At 37.1% G+C, this 16168-nt stretch overlaps 1 protein-coding gene across 1 annotated transcript; it reads left to right on the top strand.

The window, feature by feature from the left end:
* The first annotated feature begins 1837 nt into the window (after positions 1 to 1837).
* On the top strand, positions 1838 to 15268 carry LOC139938421 (large neutral amino acids transporter small subunit 4-like). The gene is made up of 12 exons (XM_071933929.1): positions 1838 to 1985; positions 3698 to 3935; positions 7123 to 7363; positions 8382 to 8505; positions 8845 to 8937; positions 9123 to 9256; positions 9590 to 9742; positions 10185 to 10393; positions 10965 to 11461; positions 11830 to 11903; positions 12304 to 12427; positions 13926 to 15268. Exons 2-12 carry the CDS (start codon positions 3776 to 3778, stop codon positions 14103 to 14105), a joined length of 1989 nt encoding a protein of 662 aa, XP_071790030.1. The 5' UTR covers positions 1838 to 1985; positions 3698 to 3775; the 3' UTR covers positions 14106 to 15268.
* Positions 15269 to 16168: the final 900 nt, after the last annotated feature.

The raw sequence follows: 16168 nt of genomic DNA, 5'->3' as shown, positions 1-16168 counted from the left end.
TTTTTAGGGGATAACCATTATTGAAAAGTACTCCACTATATATAACTATGTAAGCTACCTTTCGTGGTTTAACCAAAGAGATGGGTCGTGGTTGTTTAGGCCAGACAGCTAGTAGAAACTTTCTCCATGGTAGGCTATATTGGTTTGCTAAATAATGTGGTGATATGAATTGAGTGGTTTAGTGGTTAACTTTTTGGGGGATTACCATTCTTGAAAAGTGTTCTAATGTTTATAATTATGTAAGCTACCTTTCGCGGTTGGTCCATAGAGAAAGGACATGCGTGGGTCATTATGTTTTTAAGTTGTAGCATGGAGCAATGGTTGTAGTGTTGGAGCTTTACCGTATCGCTCCAAGTGCGTTTTAATATTGTCCCCATTAAAAAAAAACTTAATTTCCAATGGTTTGGAAAGTAACGTGACAAATGTTCGTTTTATATATTCAGACGATATCTGTTAAAATTAAGTAACCACAGGCATACCCGAACAAATGAATTATAATGCGCAGTATAGTATGTGTTGCTAAATGTACGTTATCATTATGATTAATTCACTGTATTGTAAAATAAAAACGAATATACAAAATATTGCAAACAAATTTTGAATTCTTGCTGAGCTTTTAAAAATGACTCCGCGCCGGAGCATTCCGTGTTGCAATTTGTACGAGATTTGTTGGATTTCCCACTACAACTAAGGATTTCGTTGTACGACTTTAACGTTCCGAATTCTTCAATGAGGGAACTCCACAGATGACTTCATGCCCAAGAATTCCGTGTTGCAATATCTATATTTGTTGGATTTTCCAGCGGGCCGCGACTTGAATAGAAAAATGATTAATGTATAACTGTCCAAAACCGCAAGAAACATTCCCCAGCGAGTCTTCAACAAAAGGATTCCCTCATCATCAATCAGTCAAGTTAGATCCGACCGTGCTACTACCTTTGACCATTGACCTATCTTGATTAAATATGGAATCTATATTTTAATCATTACTCAGTAACTAGGGAAGTCTTCTCTGCTGGACAATGATAAAATGCTAAGTCTTCTTTGAACAATGCTATCATCGATCCGATTTGAAAGTGACACAGCGACGGGTTTTCCTTGTTTGACGAATAAAGAAAGTGGTAAACCGAAAGCTGCTGCCCATGATGAATCATGCTGAAATTTTCATCGTGCGATTCTAGACACAACCATTAAAAAAAAAGAGGGAAGTACGTAAAATTATATCAACTCCACGTCTGAAAAATTGCCTTTACCTTTAATTTTTGTTTACCTTTCAATGCCATAAAACATTTATCATGTTTAACTTGGGTTATGCGGGCGTTTAAAGTCTTCAAAAAGCTGTATAATGGGACAATTTTATTTAATGAATGTTCTTACCCATCGCCTTGACGGGGTAGCCCCTATTGTATTTCCCTGTGAACACAATGGTCGTGTCTAGTTGTTTACGACATACATCGTAATATTATTATCAGTATCTGTGGGCGTGGAATGAAGGCCATAAGCAACGAATGGGGATTTCGCAATTGGATCTAGGAAACAACCATTCACATAAAGGGGGTCTTAAACTCACAATAAAATAATTATTCCCACTAATTTTGCATGTAAAAACCAACATTACTCTAAAATATTACTTCAAAACTATTATTATCACAAATTTAGATATTTTTGGCAACTTAATTTAAAGTACGAAATAAAATGCAGTGGTGACAGTGACACTATTTGAAGAGAACACCCCCAGTAACAGAATAGTTGCATCCATCAAACAGCTGATTGGCGGACTGCGGTTCAGGGGAAACAGCTGATATCGTTGGGGAACCACTGCAGGATAAAAAGGAATTGCGGCTTGTCAGAACTCACGAGTTGAAATCAAAAATTGGTTGAAAGGTGTTGGGAATTTTGCTTCGCTAGGACCCGTTCCGCTACCCTTTGAGCCCAGCTTTCTCGGCTGTAGCTTCTCTTGGGATTATCACCATCTCTGCGTGCAGGTAAGTTTATTTGGTGGATTCTGAATTTATTTTATTCATTTTTTTTGAACGATGCTTCCAACTTGACTTGCAACAAAGGGATGCAGATGGATGGTGTTCTTTCTTGCGCAACTCTCACGAATATCGGTCAACTCCGTCGAGATGTTGGTCAACCGATGTAGTTGTAGATTGTACATCTGTACTAAACCGAATTCCCGTGAAAATATATGAATTCATGGCAAATTCACCTGTTTTATTTGGACTGGATTTGAGAATTAATTTTTTCAAGCAGTGGTTTTATTGAACCCGCAACAGCCGCAGTGGCCCCATCAGCTGATCGTTGATGGAGGTCACAATTCTCTTCCTCATATTAATATTTTGAGATGCCCAGGGGTTCTTTTTATTCTTGAATCTGTTTATCGTGTAATAATCAGCGCGGCCTGAGATCGGATGATGTTCTGAGAGGTCGAGCATGGGCAGAAAGAGAAGGGAGCAACAGGAAGTTGGCTCTCTTCTCTCGGTTCTAGATGGCGACTGCATACAATTATCACCTTTCATTGTCTTTGATAATTCATCGTCAACTTGCTGTGCCGGGCTCTTCGCAGAATTTGTTGTTAAACAACTAATTTTCCTGAAGTATTTTTTGTGAATTATTTGACATTGCAATTGATAGTTCAATCAGAAAGAAACGGACGTACTTTTCAATAAAATATTTTGATCATGAATTAGTGAAATAAACTAATAATTTCCGGATACATTTTTAAACGAACGAATGTGATAAATTATATTAGGTATGAGCCTCAACATGATTTCAAAAAGCAGACAGATTTATTATTATATTTTAGCCGACGCCCAGTGCAAATAATCATAATCTCATTCATAATATTTCAGATCCATTCATTGTGTTGCATTGCCCAATGGTATGAAACTTGACATGATGCAATAAATCCATACACGCGTGTTTGCTATGTGATCGCGGTATGTGTGCATCGACCAGCCCATTATGTTGCATCACGAGGTGCATGTGTTTCACTCGTGTGCTAGTTCATAAAATGTGAGAAAGAAATTCTTTTCAATCTAAATGTCATCATATTGGACTAGCTAGGTTCCTCTAAAGAGCAAGCAAATGTACATGTTTGCTGTACATGTTTTCACATAGAGTTTTGCACGAAGAAACTCGATCAACGTACGTGTACGGTTTCTTTGTAAATGGAGAAAAGTTTTTTTGTGCAAATAGGTGAATGGTTATTTTAATGGTTTCGGCAAATCTTCTCGCAAAAAGGCCAGCAATTAAGAAAGTCTAATTGATTTACATTACCCGTTAGTTGCGCAATAATCAATGAGTAATTAAAATCAGGCTCCGTTATTGATACGGGATTGTATTATGTGGTTAAACGTGTCCGTACCTGTTCAAACACCATTGTTAAAAATGCCATTGTTAAATCGGTCTGACCGCAAATAAACACGCCAGCCGGGCAGTGAAATGGTTGATGGAATTTGTCATTAGGCAGTCAAGAAAGAAAATTGTCCAGAACGGCAGTTACATTTGGCAGTTCCAGTTCAACCCTCCAGTGAGTTAGATTTTTTCTTTATGGTGCATAACTGAACTGATCAGAATAATTTTCTGATGCAGTTTTGCCAAGATTTTGCACGGAATCGCGTTGTGTGGCGAAACTTATCACAAGAAATGTTTGTTGCAAATCTAAATGAAATTTTTTGGATATCATTTCTAGGTTTTGCACGGAACTGCGGGAGGGTGTTTTGAGTTGAATATTTCAACAAGAAATCATCAAAAAAAAAAAAAATCAACAATGGCACCAACTTTGAAGACTGCCGAAACGCGCCGGATCTGGCTCGTCGGCACAATGGTGATCGAGAACTTGTTTTTCTCGGCGGTGTTGCTCGGCTGGAGTTCGCTTCTTCCAGTCCTGCTCGAGGAGGGATTTTACAGCAATGTCTGCCCCCAATCAAGTAAGTTTTCTTTCATTTAAAATGTGTAATACTTTTTAGTAAAACTATTTTGTATCCTTATGAAGCTATACAAATAAGTTTTTGAAATTGAACGGATTGATTTTAGATCGTTTACAAAGTGAAATGGATGGATGAAGTTTTTGTTGCATTTTTATGCAGGATAGAGTACCAACTTAATCTAAGTTTTCCGGGATGCAATTAAATACGATTCTATAGTATTGCCAGTGTGAAGTTTTTTTTTAACTAGAAGACAATTTTAAATCCCTACACGTAAATGGTTGTGATACCGTTTTTGCAAGTTAAGAAACGATACTTCTGCATATGTTTTGTGGTCTTGTTATCAATGTCTTTATATCATCAAACCATCCAACCAATTTTATCGTTGTTGCGTTTAATACATTTTCCCGAAAGATGGTGGCCCCACAACTGATCTTGTGCAAGTTATAAAAAAAACATAACAGGTTTTATACCAACCAAATAAACCTGCAAATCCTCTCTCTCCCTCAACCAAGTTGTTATTGTGCTGTCAAATCACGTGAATAAACAGAGTCGGTCAGAAGCAGGCCTTTGTTATTGAAAAACATCTGTTTTCTTCATAATAAAACCAGCGTGTTTTGACTGTCCTTTTGTGAGCCTGGGCCCCCCCTCTTTAACTTAATTTGCATCAAGGGCTGACAAGCAAGCTCAGTGGGTTACGTAATACAATAACATCTTGAAGCTGGGGTTCCACGCTGGGAATTTTCTTGGGCCTGGAAAATTGTAAACACGGGCTGATGTAAACATAGCCTTTTTATACAATAACAAAAAGGACCCTGGTATTTTTGTGCTGGGACCCTGATCTTTTTTCAAATGACCTCCGAATAAATCATTCATCGGCACCTTTATTTAGGCCTGGATGAAAAAAACTTCTGAGCTTATACAATTATTGGACACCTGCTGGAAATAAAATAGGGGGAAATCAAGGTCGCGCATGTAAAATATTCACTTCTGAAGGAAAGATTTTGTATTAATAGTTTGCAAAGAATATTGCAGATGGAATGGGTTGGTTAAAGTTGAATTTGTGTTGTCTATTTGCACACTAGCTTTTTGAAATGTCTTTCAGTTTAACCTAGAACAATTATTTTCTTAACTAATAGTGTAATGTGCAAGTAAGACAAATCAAATTATTTCAATGGAAATAATATTGATGTTGACAACTTAAAAGGAAATGTTGATGTTGACAATTAAGCATCAGAGTTGCATGAGGCAGGCAGGCAAAGGGCATAAGAGAAAGAATATCTGCGGAAGTGTTGCGATACCGTTTCGGCTGCCGAAATGGAAACAACATGTTATGGTTCATCGAATAACAACAAAGAAATATCAGCCACCCCTTATGATTGATGTATCCTAAACAACTTGCTCCATTGTTTGTCGGACAATCCTCTATTCTCAGATTTTGATAAATCGGTCGGGCATCGATGTCATAACACACTTCAACCATGCCACAGCCATCAGCATCTAAAAGTGTACACTGACCAGCTGATATGGTTTTAAGAACTTGAAATGCATTTGCATACAATCACCTGGTGCGGGTTGTACCACTTCTCAGTAGGGTTGGATTTAGAAAGGGTCCCTGGGATCAGCTGTTCGTTTAATGCTGAAACTTACACCCTTATAAACCTAGAATTTGTGTTTTTTTCTCCTAATATTTTCTGTTGGTGAAATGTTAATTGTTCATATTTTCTAGTATTATTATTTGTTGGTGAATTGCAAATGAGACAAATTTGCGAACAATTGAAAAGCGAGATCATTAAGATAAATGCCAGCTTCCTACAGTATTCAATCATGGAGGAATAATCTAATTTATTCCTCCATGATTCAATACAGCATTTGTTGTGAGTTCAGTTCTGTGATGCATGCAATGAAATAATTGACTTTTTAATTTGTTTTGACTGTCCTGGTACTTCAAGTTGCTGGTTGTACAGTATGGTTTCAGTATAGCAAGGAGCTATAATCAAGGAAACTGCATAAATAATTGTTTCCCAGATTAAATAATGCAGTACTGTGGCATGCTCAGGTGTGCCTAATGCCTAATGCGCAAGAACACAAAACACCCCTATTGGGCATAATTGACTGCTCCACTTTTATCTGCATGGTGATGCAGCTCCCAATCTGGACCAATCAGAGCACTGCTACTATTTGCATGGCAACACTGGCCAAAAGCAGCGGCCAATAGGAGGGGCCCTTGTATTGAGCATATGGGAAGCCTTTGTCAGGCGCTTTGTTTGTTGATGAAAGCTGCTGCCTGCTCTCCACTTGTTTCTTGGTGCCCTGGACAAGCAATTTAAATAAAGTAATGGTCAAAATTAACTGGCACCACCTTTCTGAATCAATGGACTGTGAACCATTATGGATGAATATATAACTTTTTTGTTTTCTTAGACATGATCTAGGCCTAACCCTGTTTTGTAAAATTTTTATGCCCAGGAAAATGGTCAATATGTGTTCCAAAGAACTTCCAAATAATTCTTTGTACTGTTCAAAGACTCGTGCAGGGGTTGACCTGACATTGAATATTCCTTTAAGTTGCTGAAATATTGGGCATGAAAAAAAGAAGAATCAAAAACCAATCATTCAATGATGAATATTATACTCCAGAAAGTTATTGAACAATTGCATGAATAATACACTCTGCTACTCTACTGCAGATGTGTTTTAGGTCAAAAATAGGAAAAGTGCACTCAAGTTATTAAAAGCCCAAGCTTGGCTGACCAAATGGCTGCAAAAAATTGCAATGCCTGCCAAAAATATTTCACTCTGGTGCAGCTTTCTAGGTTGTGGCATTATTTAGGCTGTGATTCCTGGTTATATGGCAGTTAGAGGTTGAATGGCCTTTATTTGACACTCAGATCATTGCAAATATGCCTAATAAGACTGCTAACAGGCTCATCTAGTAAAGGTCGAAGGTTCAAGTCCTATCTATTTTTCTTTGTTCAACCTCAAATTGTCTAAAAATAGTTACTTAATAAATTTCGACCGTGCCGTCTGTTGATGATCCGTAGGTCTAAGGTTTAAGTCCCATCTTTTTTTTTTTTTTTTTTTAGTTTGAAGCCTTATTTTATCTCGCACATTTTTTATCATAAGAGCCTTTTTCTTGATCCTGTTGATAAATTTCTCTTAATTGTTTTATTATTTTTTCTCCGAACAGTGCCCAGTGGTGGGAATGGAACCGACGTCCCGTCAAACTCATCCGAAAACTACGACGACGCAATGTACGACATGAACTATACCCTCCCTGTCACGGAGTCGGGCTATCCTCGCTGCGGCAAGCAGGACGAGAAACTGAACTTGGCGTTCACTGTTGGTTCTTTCCTTCTTAGTGGACTGACATTCCCGATTGGGCTGGCCATGGACAAGTTCGGCTCCAGACTACTCAGGATACTTGGATCGTAAGTTGATTTAGTTATTGGACTTTATCAAAAATATACAAAATCCTCTTCCCCCCCCCCAATTAAAAACCAACGGTTTACTCATAAACCAGGGGTTGGATTTCACAGAGAATTAAGACTACAGTCTTGTCTTGAGTAAGGACGACATACTCATTCTAACTTATATTACTATTGGGACTAGCCTTAAGTTTTAAATAACTCTAGGAAAACTCCTAAGCTGGGACCATCTTTGTGAAATCTACCCCTGAAGAGGGTACCTTCTCTAAAAATAGAACAAGGGAATGAATTGGGTCATATTTTTGAACCAGCCAGTAGTCACGTCTGGGTATACAAACTAAAATGATAAAATTTAGCTAATTTGGAAGATCGATGATGACTAAAAGTTCAAAGCTTTTGTTTCTTGTTGTGTATCGCAAATCAGATTTGGTATGTGCCTTCTTTGTTTCTATTATCAAAAATCAGATTGGGTTAATGCCTATTATGTTGTTAAGACTGGTGGTACTACCTGATAAGTTTGACTTTTATTTGTGACATTTTGTCTGACATGGGCACCCATCACCTAATAAATTATCAGTGATGGACTTTATCTGCTGGAAATGCTAATTTTAGAAAGGTTTCTTGCCCAAGTTCATCGGCCGTGAACGTGATTAAACAACATTTGTTTACAGTTACTGTCAATTGTGATCAATACCCATTGTTCCTTGGACTTTGTTTATATGTTGGTTTACAATACATTTTTTTTTTGTGGTTTTGTCATGTGTTTGTTCGCAAAATCTGCCGTTTGATGAAATATTTTTGTTCATGGGTTGATATTGCTTGAACTCTGATAACAGTTAATGGACATTGCTTAAAAGAGATCTTTGGTTGGTTAACTTTAAGACAAATTGATTTTGTTTTTTTTGTTTCTTTTTACGACAAATTTATTTGTAACACGGTTAAGTCACATTTGTGGTTGTAAATTTGTGTGAACTATCAATTAAAATAATTAACTTGGTTTTGTTCTTTTTGTTTATGATAGGTTCATGTTCATTGTGTCTTGTTTGCTGTTTGGATGGGCAACAGTCGAAAGCTCGTGGCTGTTGTTCCCTGCCGTTGCACTGAATGGTGTAGGTGGAATCATGGTCACCTTCACGTCCTTTCAGGTGAGTAAACAAGAAATCTGGAATGATCCAAGAAGAATTATTATTTTAAGGTAAAAGGGTTGGATACTTTTTCACCCCAAAAACATTCATGCATGAATCGTTACTCAGATTGCTGAGGCCAGAGATGGAGTTGGTAGCCATTGTCACATCGCTTTTTTTCTTCTTCTGTTTTCTCAGCAAGTAGACACTGTATTAGCTGAAATTTCCACGGTTAACTTTTTTAACTAAATTATTCTTGATAATGTTGCCTTTAAGTCAGCATTACAGCATAAAACAAACAAGCGATTATACTCCCTTTAAAAGTTATTTAATTCATTTGTTTTGTTTTCAATATCCTAGGTTGCTAACTTGTTTCCAGCGAAGCGTTCCACCATCATCAGCTTCAGTATAGGATCGTATGCATCGGCTGCTATTCTCTTCCTCATATTGAAGGTAATTATAAGCTACAATCGGAAAAAAGTCTTTATTAAAATTACGCTCTCTTAAAAAAGAAAACTAAATTGACAAAATATCCCAAATTTGAAGTTAATTAAATTACTCGCTGATAACTTTCAGTTAGCATTGTTTAAACGCAGCCAGGAATTTTAAAATCTTAATTATTTGTCTTCTTCTTGCAGGTGTTGTATGATCTTGGGCTTTCAAGGCAGTACATTTTCACAGGAGTTGCCATAGCGACCCTCTTTGTTGTCGTCAACTGCATCATTAACGTTCCCGTGGAGCCCATCCCAGATCCCGAAGATGCCAAATTCGGGTGAGTTTTGAAATTAAAAGGACTTGAGAAAAATAAAAATAAACTGCTTCACACTGACCAATTTGAGAGTTTTTCAGATCATAATCTTTGAGAAGGAATTTGTAAAGGAAATATCTCATTTAGAAGTAATGAACTTAACTTAAAGTTCCAATGAATTAAATTTGTGCTCGCTTCTTGCCCAACTTTCGAAAAAATAAACAAAGCAAGCTCCCTTATTGATGGGTTTCCTCAGGCTTGCAAACTACAGTGATCTTAAAAGTTCACTTCAGAGGCATCCTTGGTCCTTATTACAAGAAATATGTTTTAATATTATTATCATAATTTTTCTATTAGAATCCACTTCAACATCTTGCGAGCCGACCACAAAGTGACTGGAAAGCAGTTCTACTCCATCGTGTCTTCCGTTGGTCGCCGTCTGAGTGTCGACGAAGAAAAACCACCAGCGGAGATCCTCCTAAGGAAAGGCAGCAAGATTTACTCCTCACAGTAAGTGATGGTCTAGTGATTGCATTGGAGCTTTTTTTTGAAGACTGGAAACACCATTTTGGAAATGATAAACAATTGTGCACAAAAAAAGCGATGTCTGTCAAATTGATTCGTGTCGGCAGTACATTCATTTCTTTGCTTTTGTTTCTCCTCTTTCCTTGTTTTGGTTCCATCAAACATGACCCGCGGCAGGTACAGAACACTGAAAACAATAAAATACCATACAATAAAGTAAAAATAAAAAGTAAAAATTAACAATGTAAACTGATTTAACAATGTGTGTTGAATATGGGCGGCGGTTCTTACAATTATGCAACCTACAGCATGACTCAAAATTCAAGAAAAATTGGCAATAGGCTCTGAAGTTTTTCCTATGAATGAAACAAAAACGGTACTTTTAGAACACTTTCTTAATCTGCTTCTTATTCTCCTCCTTAAAAAGACACAACCTTGAGCTTCAACTCAACCTAGAAGTCATCAAGAAGAAGGCTAAGAAGTCTTCTAAGGATCGCTCTCTCATCGGCAACGTCTTCACTCCCCTCTATCTCCTCTCTCTGGTCGTCATGTGCATCACTCAGCTGCGTCTCTTGTTTTTCATCGGATCCCTCACATCTATGTTGGAGGGCATCACGGGCGGAGACACCGATACAGGTAAATAATGAGAGTCAAGTTGGAATTAAAAAAAAAATATTTTGTAATTTTTTTCAAAGCCAACACCCCCACAAAAGAGATTAACACATGGTTGTACCCGCATGTTAACTATTTGTTTATAGTTTCTTCTTGTTATTGTTGTATCTTCTGAAAACTCATGACTATAAACTAGATGTTTATAGGTATTCTTTGTGAAGAGGTCAGAACTTCAACAAGCTTCAGCTTCTTGTTTGCCCTCGTCAAACTATTATGAAGTTTTCCTAGTGTTATACTCACTTGAAGTATGGAAATAAAACTTGACACCTGAAAATCAAAACTCAAATGCTGATGATTTCTTTCAAGCCACACTAACCATTAAGGTTGGGAGTCGGTTTGGCAACAGAGCTGGATTAGAATTTTTATGCAATTGAAGCTTAAACGGAAGCATTGTTGGAATTGAAGCAATTGTGGTAGACAGGGGACCCCATATTCCTTAGGGCCATAAAACTTTATTGAAGAAACGCTCTTACCTTTGGAAACATTGTTGAATTAATTTTAAATTGCAACTTGTTTTTAATTTTTATTTCTGCAGTGAATAGTTTCATCTATATATTCGGTATTCTGCAACTGATGTGTCTAGTCACATCTCCCCTCATCGGTTCCGTCATGGACTACAAAATCAAAGAGACACTAGATAACCTTAAAGGCAATAAGCGCAAGAACAGCGTCAACAAACGTGCAATGTCCATTTCCAGCAAGGCCGGCGACGACAATGTATTCAGCGAGGAACCAAACGATATTGTTAAACCCATCACCCGTAAATTCAGCCTCCCCGAAATGAACAAGCCGAACATACTCGGAAACTTTATTCGCAACAAGAGTTTTGATCTCGGACGAGACAGGCTGGGATCGTTGAAATCGCGTCTGTCGAGCACGGACAGCAATGGGTCGGACACCATTGATGGAGAGAAACCACCGATGAGTTTGAAGATACGCAAACTGCTCAACGGAAGTTACGCCTTTGGGATAACCAACACCTTGCTCATGTTCTTCGGCGTTACCGTCCTCATCCCAAGCCTCAATGTACAGGTGAGAATACTTCAATTATTGTTAACTTAGTTTCCTTGAAAAGAGAGGATGGGAATAAGCCATTCTGGCCTTTTCTATTACATTGTCAAAGTTCTTATTATTTCATGAAGCTATTACTATCGATAGATCTTGCAAGTAAAACATGTATTCAAACATCTTTGGGACCACTTTAAGGTGCAAAAAATAGTTAATGGCCTGACGTTTCGGTCTTAGCAGAGTCTTGCTTGAAGGCTAAATTCTATGTTCTCTTGCACCAACTTGTGAAAACAAAAACCTGGTACTTGGTAAAAGGGTAAAGATCTTCAAATAATTGCGAGAATAGCACAGTCTAAATTTAATTATAACTTTTTTTGTTTTATTTTCTGCAGATTATTAGTTTTATTTTGCACACAATCATCAGAGGTTTCATCCATTCAGCGTGCTGTGGTCTTTATGCAATCACGTAAGTTAATGTTTTACTTTCAAATATTTGTGAAAACAGCACCTTCAACTTGTGTCACATTAATTCAGTTTGATTTCATGAATAAAACAAGAACTAATTAAATAAACAAATAGCATGAGCTTTCGTAGCAACAACCACGTCATCAGATGAAGTAGAATTGTTGCTGCAAAAGCTCTTGCAGTTTTTATGTAATTAGTTAGTCTTCAAGTGCTACTACTGCCTTCCTTGGTTTATTCATGACATCACACTGAATTAAGTGACCGAAAGTCAAAAGTTATTGAAGCGATTTGTTTATCTATCAGACTAATGCACCTATTTTTGATCATGAATAAACCAGAATTAAAATGAGAAGTGTTATCAACTTTTTAATCAATGTCTACTCCTTGTTTTTGTCCTTCAGGTACCCAGCATCTCAAGTAGGCAGTTTAATCGGTCTACAGTCCCTCATCTCAGCCTGTTTCACCCTCTTCCAATACCCCATCTTTGTCGTCATACAGGGACCTCTAGCTGGAGACCCATTCTATGTAAGTACTTAACCTTCTAATTGATTCTAAAAAAGTCGAGTCCAAGTCGCGAGCATAATTGAGGTTGAGGACATGTACCTTCTGGAGTGCATCTTTTGAAGCTAATTTCCTCTTATTTTAGTACCCTTAAAAATGGAAATTGCTGTAGAAAAAAAGAGGAAAATGCTCTTTGACTTTCTTGAGTGAATAGCGGTTTCTAATTAACTATAGCTAACAACAAAATTGCATATTTGGGACATCGCTTGAAACGTGTTTTAAAAAATCACGCACTTCCTAAAACATTCAAATATGGTTGAGAATTGCACAGTCCTTATGACTTCCCAGTCCTGAACTTACTGCCTCATTGCAAAACAAATTATTCTGGCATTTAGAAAAATGTGTCATAGATTTGATTTTGTCAGTGTAATACTGATTTATAGTGCTTGTCACCAAGTAAGTTTTTACGGTCATTAATTTTTCAAGTGTTTACCAATCTAAATGACCCTACCTTTTAGGTCTGAAATTGATACAGGTTATCGGCCACTATTATATCATTTTGAAAGGAGGTCGAGGTAGTTAAATTTAATGAGGTAACACAAGTGGATTGGGTGTGCAAGATGTACTGAACCATGAAATAATATTTCAGAAGGGAACTGATTTAAACAGCTACCATAAGAGGTCAATGGTTTTTATTTATCAGAAATAAAAGGGTTCCTATATAAAAGGACAGGAGCTCAAGCTGTAAATCATACCAGCACTTTTCTAAAAAACAAAAACAAAATACCAGAAGTCGCGCAGGTTTAAAAAGTCAGGGTTGTTGACAACTTGACTCTGACCAAGACCCATAAATAGTGGACACAGGAAACGCTCCAGTGGAGCATCGATCAACAAAACAGACACTAACCCTGGATTGTTTTGGTCCAATGCCTTATATGAGCAAAAGTTGGGTTTTTTAATTTCGTTGTCAGTTCATCAAGACCTTACCTTGTTGGGTTGCGGTGATTTCCTGGCATTCATTGTAATAATTGATGGGTCGAGGGTACCTTTAAAAAAACAGCTGATGCATTGTTCTACCGTGACAGGAAATTGTTGAGGGAATACCATTCCCTCTACACTTCCTGGTTTTGAAATATCGGGGTACGAATTGGGTGGTAGCAGCTGGTATAACGATCAATGACAAATTGTCAGATTGATAGATTCAAATTTCAGTTTCTCATAAGTATAACCCCCATTACTCTCTTGATGGCTACTCAAAAGGATAAAGCTTGAAGGAATTTTCTCCTTCAAAATACTGTAGCTGTGAAGGGGTTAAAAATTTAAAGTTCAACGTCAAATTGAAGTGAAGTATTATTCAAAACTGAATGGAAACTGGACAAAACTAGCCAAACTCTGTGTAATCTCTATTTCTTTGGGCTCCTTTCAACTTGTTGTCTTTCGTTAAACCCCAAATCAAGTTCTAAAAAAGTGAACACTTCTTTTGACTGATGACTTATTATTTCTCTTTTTCTACTTTCTACAGGTTAATGTGATTCTTCTCGTCATGTCAGTTCTTAACTTTGGTATGCCAGTCTACATGATCTACTTTGCAAAGAAACTAAGAAAGAGGCAGAAGAGAGAGGCAGTGGCTGGCGACAAGCAAACCCTCCTCACATCCAGACCCTCCAAGAACATCTTGGACCCCGTACCAGAAGACGTCTGAAGCGACAGTGAACTTGATGATGTGATTACTAAGACATAAACTGAAAAAAACTAAAAACAGTGCAGGGTAGTGCGTTGTATGTAGTAATAAGAATGGCTGACATGGATCATGCCCAGTGTGGGGCGTTGGCTCCAAGAGGCGTCGGCGGTATAATGCTACATCCCTGCCGATACGCTCGTTTAAGTTTCTAACTTGCTGAATGCTGGTAAAGGTTTCGTGCGGGGTAACCAGAGGTTACTATCTGTGTTGATTTCAAACTTTAAAAGCAACTATTTGCCTGCAATGTGGTGTGGTTCCTTCTGAAAGGTGCCAGTGAAAATCGCCTGCCGATGTGTGTGTTAGTGTGTGAATTGGACTAGACTAGCCTGGACAGCAGAACACTACTATTATTTACAAAGACTTGCAGGATGTAGACTCTACACAAGGAGTACACCACGCTTTGTAAGCTGCATTTGGCTCCCTTCTGTTTGCAGAGTCTTCATCTGAAATGAAGCCATTATTGGTATCCATGTTAATACTTTTCGATTGGTGGAAGATCTACACCATTTGACTAAAGTCAAGGTTATATTTTGACTCGCAGTCCACCGACCTACAGCAGAAAACTTTAAAATCCTGTGCAAACAAAACCAGTTTTGTTTTGAGGTTACTTCAAAAACATCTTATTTTTGTATTATCCTCGCAGGTGTTCAGAGTTTCTTTGTTTCCTTTTTTGTTGTTTTAATACCAAGAGAATTTATTATGTCGATTCAGATACAGCTTGTAAATTTTACTTAGATTTAAATCGGGAAAAATGCTGCGTCGTCTGTTTGTGTGTAGAATCCTCACTTCTCTCCTTTCCCATGCATATATATATTTATTATCAATTTTTAAAAGGCGGGAGAGAAGGGTGGATGAGGAAGATAGCCATGTTTTGTTTTCAATGTTTTTATGCTTTATGAAAGCACGGCAGATTTTACTCTATTTTCATGCTCAAAAATACAGGATTCTTGATGTTTCGTAAATGATAGATTGCGCCGAAAAGTATAAGGGTACAGGGGAGCTCTATTTGCAATAGAGGCATTTTTTGTTTTTTTAAGGAAAACTGTTAAACTGCAAAAAAGTTGCAGTTGTCAACAACAGCTAGATACGCACACGAAGCACAGAGTAACCAAAACATACTTAAAGTAGAATCACCCAAATTACTTTATTTAAACAGCAACAGGATTTGGCATCCTGAAAAATATTTTCAGAGATCTATAAATAAATAAATAAAAACTTTTATTGAAAAAAAAAATTATTTGAAAGATTTTATCCAAAACGAATTAAGAGTGAAAAGTTGAAGGAAGAATATACGTTTTTCAAAAGAATAGGATGATTTAGAATGATTCACGTTTACGTGTTTGGTTAGCATGTGTATTTTTCAGTTTTCATTCTATTCTTTTCTTTACTTGCCGTAAGTTTTGACTAGTATTTAAGCAGGGTTAGAAAACAGCTCTGTACTTTTTGCTTATAAAAACTGACACATTTATTGAACATTGCCCGTGAATGAAACAGCAAGTTACTTGGGTCCCGATGGCTTGTCACTGACGAAAAAGGAAAATCCTTTTTATGTTTGTTCGCTATCAATAATTGAAATTAATAAGCCTTTTCTTGAAACAAATGACATCCTGTATAATTTAAAGTACAAAATTAGAAAAGTATGATGAAGGGATGAAGCTTTCTTATTTTGCTGGTTCAAATTAAGAACGCTTCATGCTCCAGTGTCATGAACTAATCTAAAGGAAACCTGTTTTTGCGACAGTTCGTCTAAATACAAGACACTTACCGACTTACCAAAAGAATTACGGTACAGTATTTTCATGGTTCTTATTGGTTGATATTTGGAGTGCCCCATTTTCTGTGTTCAGAATTATTTTTTGGTTCTCCAACTTCTACAATTTGCTACTCTAAAATAATTCTTAGTTGTTTTAAAAGTGGATGATCTTTGTAAAGATTTGTTTTAGTCGGTGATGTATTTATTACTTGTCTCAGAATATGAAGTATTTCAGACTAGATATACTGAGTGTTTCGTCATAACAATTTAA

Source organism: Asterias amurensis, chromosome 6, assembly GCF_032118995.1.
Source record: "Asterias amurensis chromosome 6, ASM3211899v1".
NCBI lineage: Eukaryota > Metazoa > Echinodermata > Asteroidea > Forcipulatida > Asteriidae > Asterias > Asterias amurensis.
Note: the sequence above shows the minus strand (reverse complement) of the source record. Positions and strands in the feature narration are given on the sequence as shown.

What these genes read in the sequence shown, in the direction of transcription:
- LOC139938421 (XM_071933929.1), top strand. Translation starts at nt 3,776, where the DNA reads ATGGCACCAACTTTGAAGACTGCCGAAACGCGCCGGATCTGGCTCGTC. An exon ending in TCACCTTCACGTCCTTTCAG is followed by an intron (nt 8,506 to 8,844) that starts GTGAGTAAACAA and finishes TCAATATCCTAG; the next exon opens with GTTGCTAACTTGTTTCCAGC. An exon ending in TGTGGTCTTTATGCAATCAC is followed by an intron (nt 11,904 to 12,303) that starts GTAAGTTAATGT and finishes TTTGTCCTTCAG; the next exon opens with GTACCCAGCATCTCAAGTAG.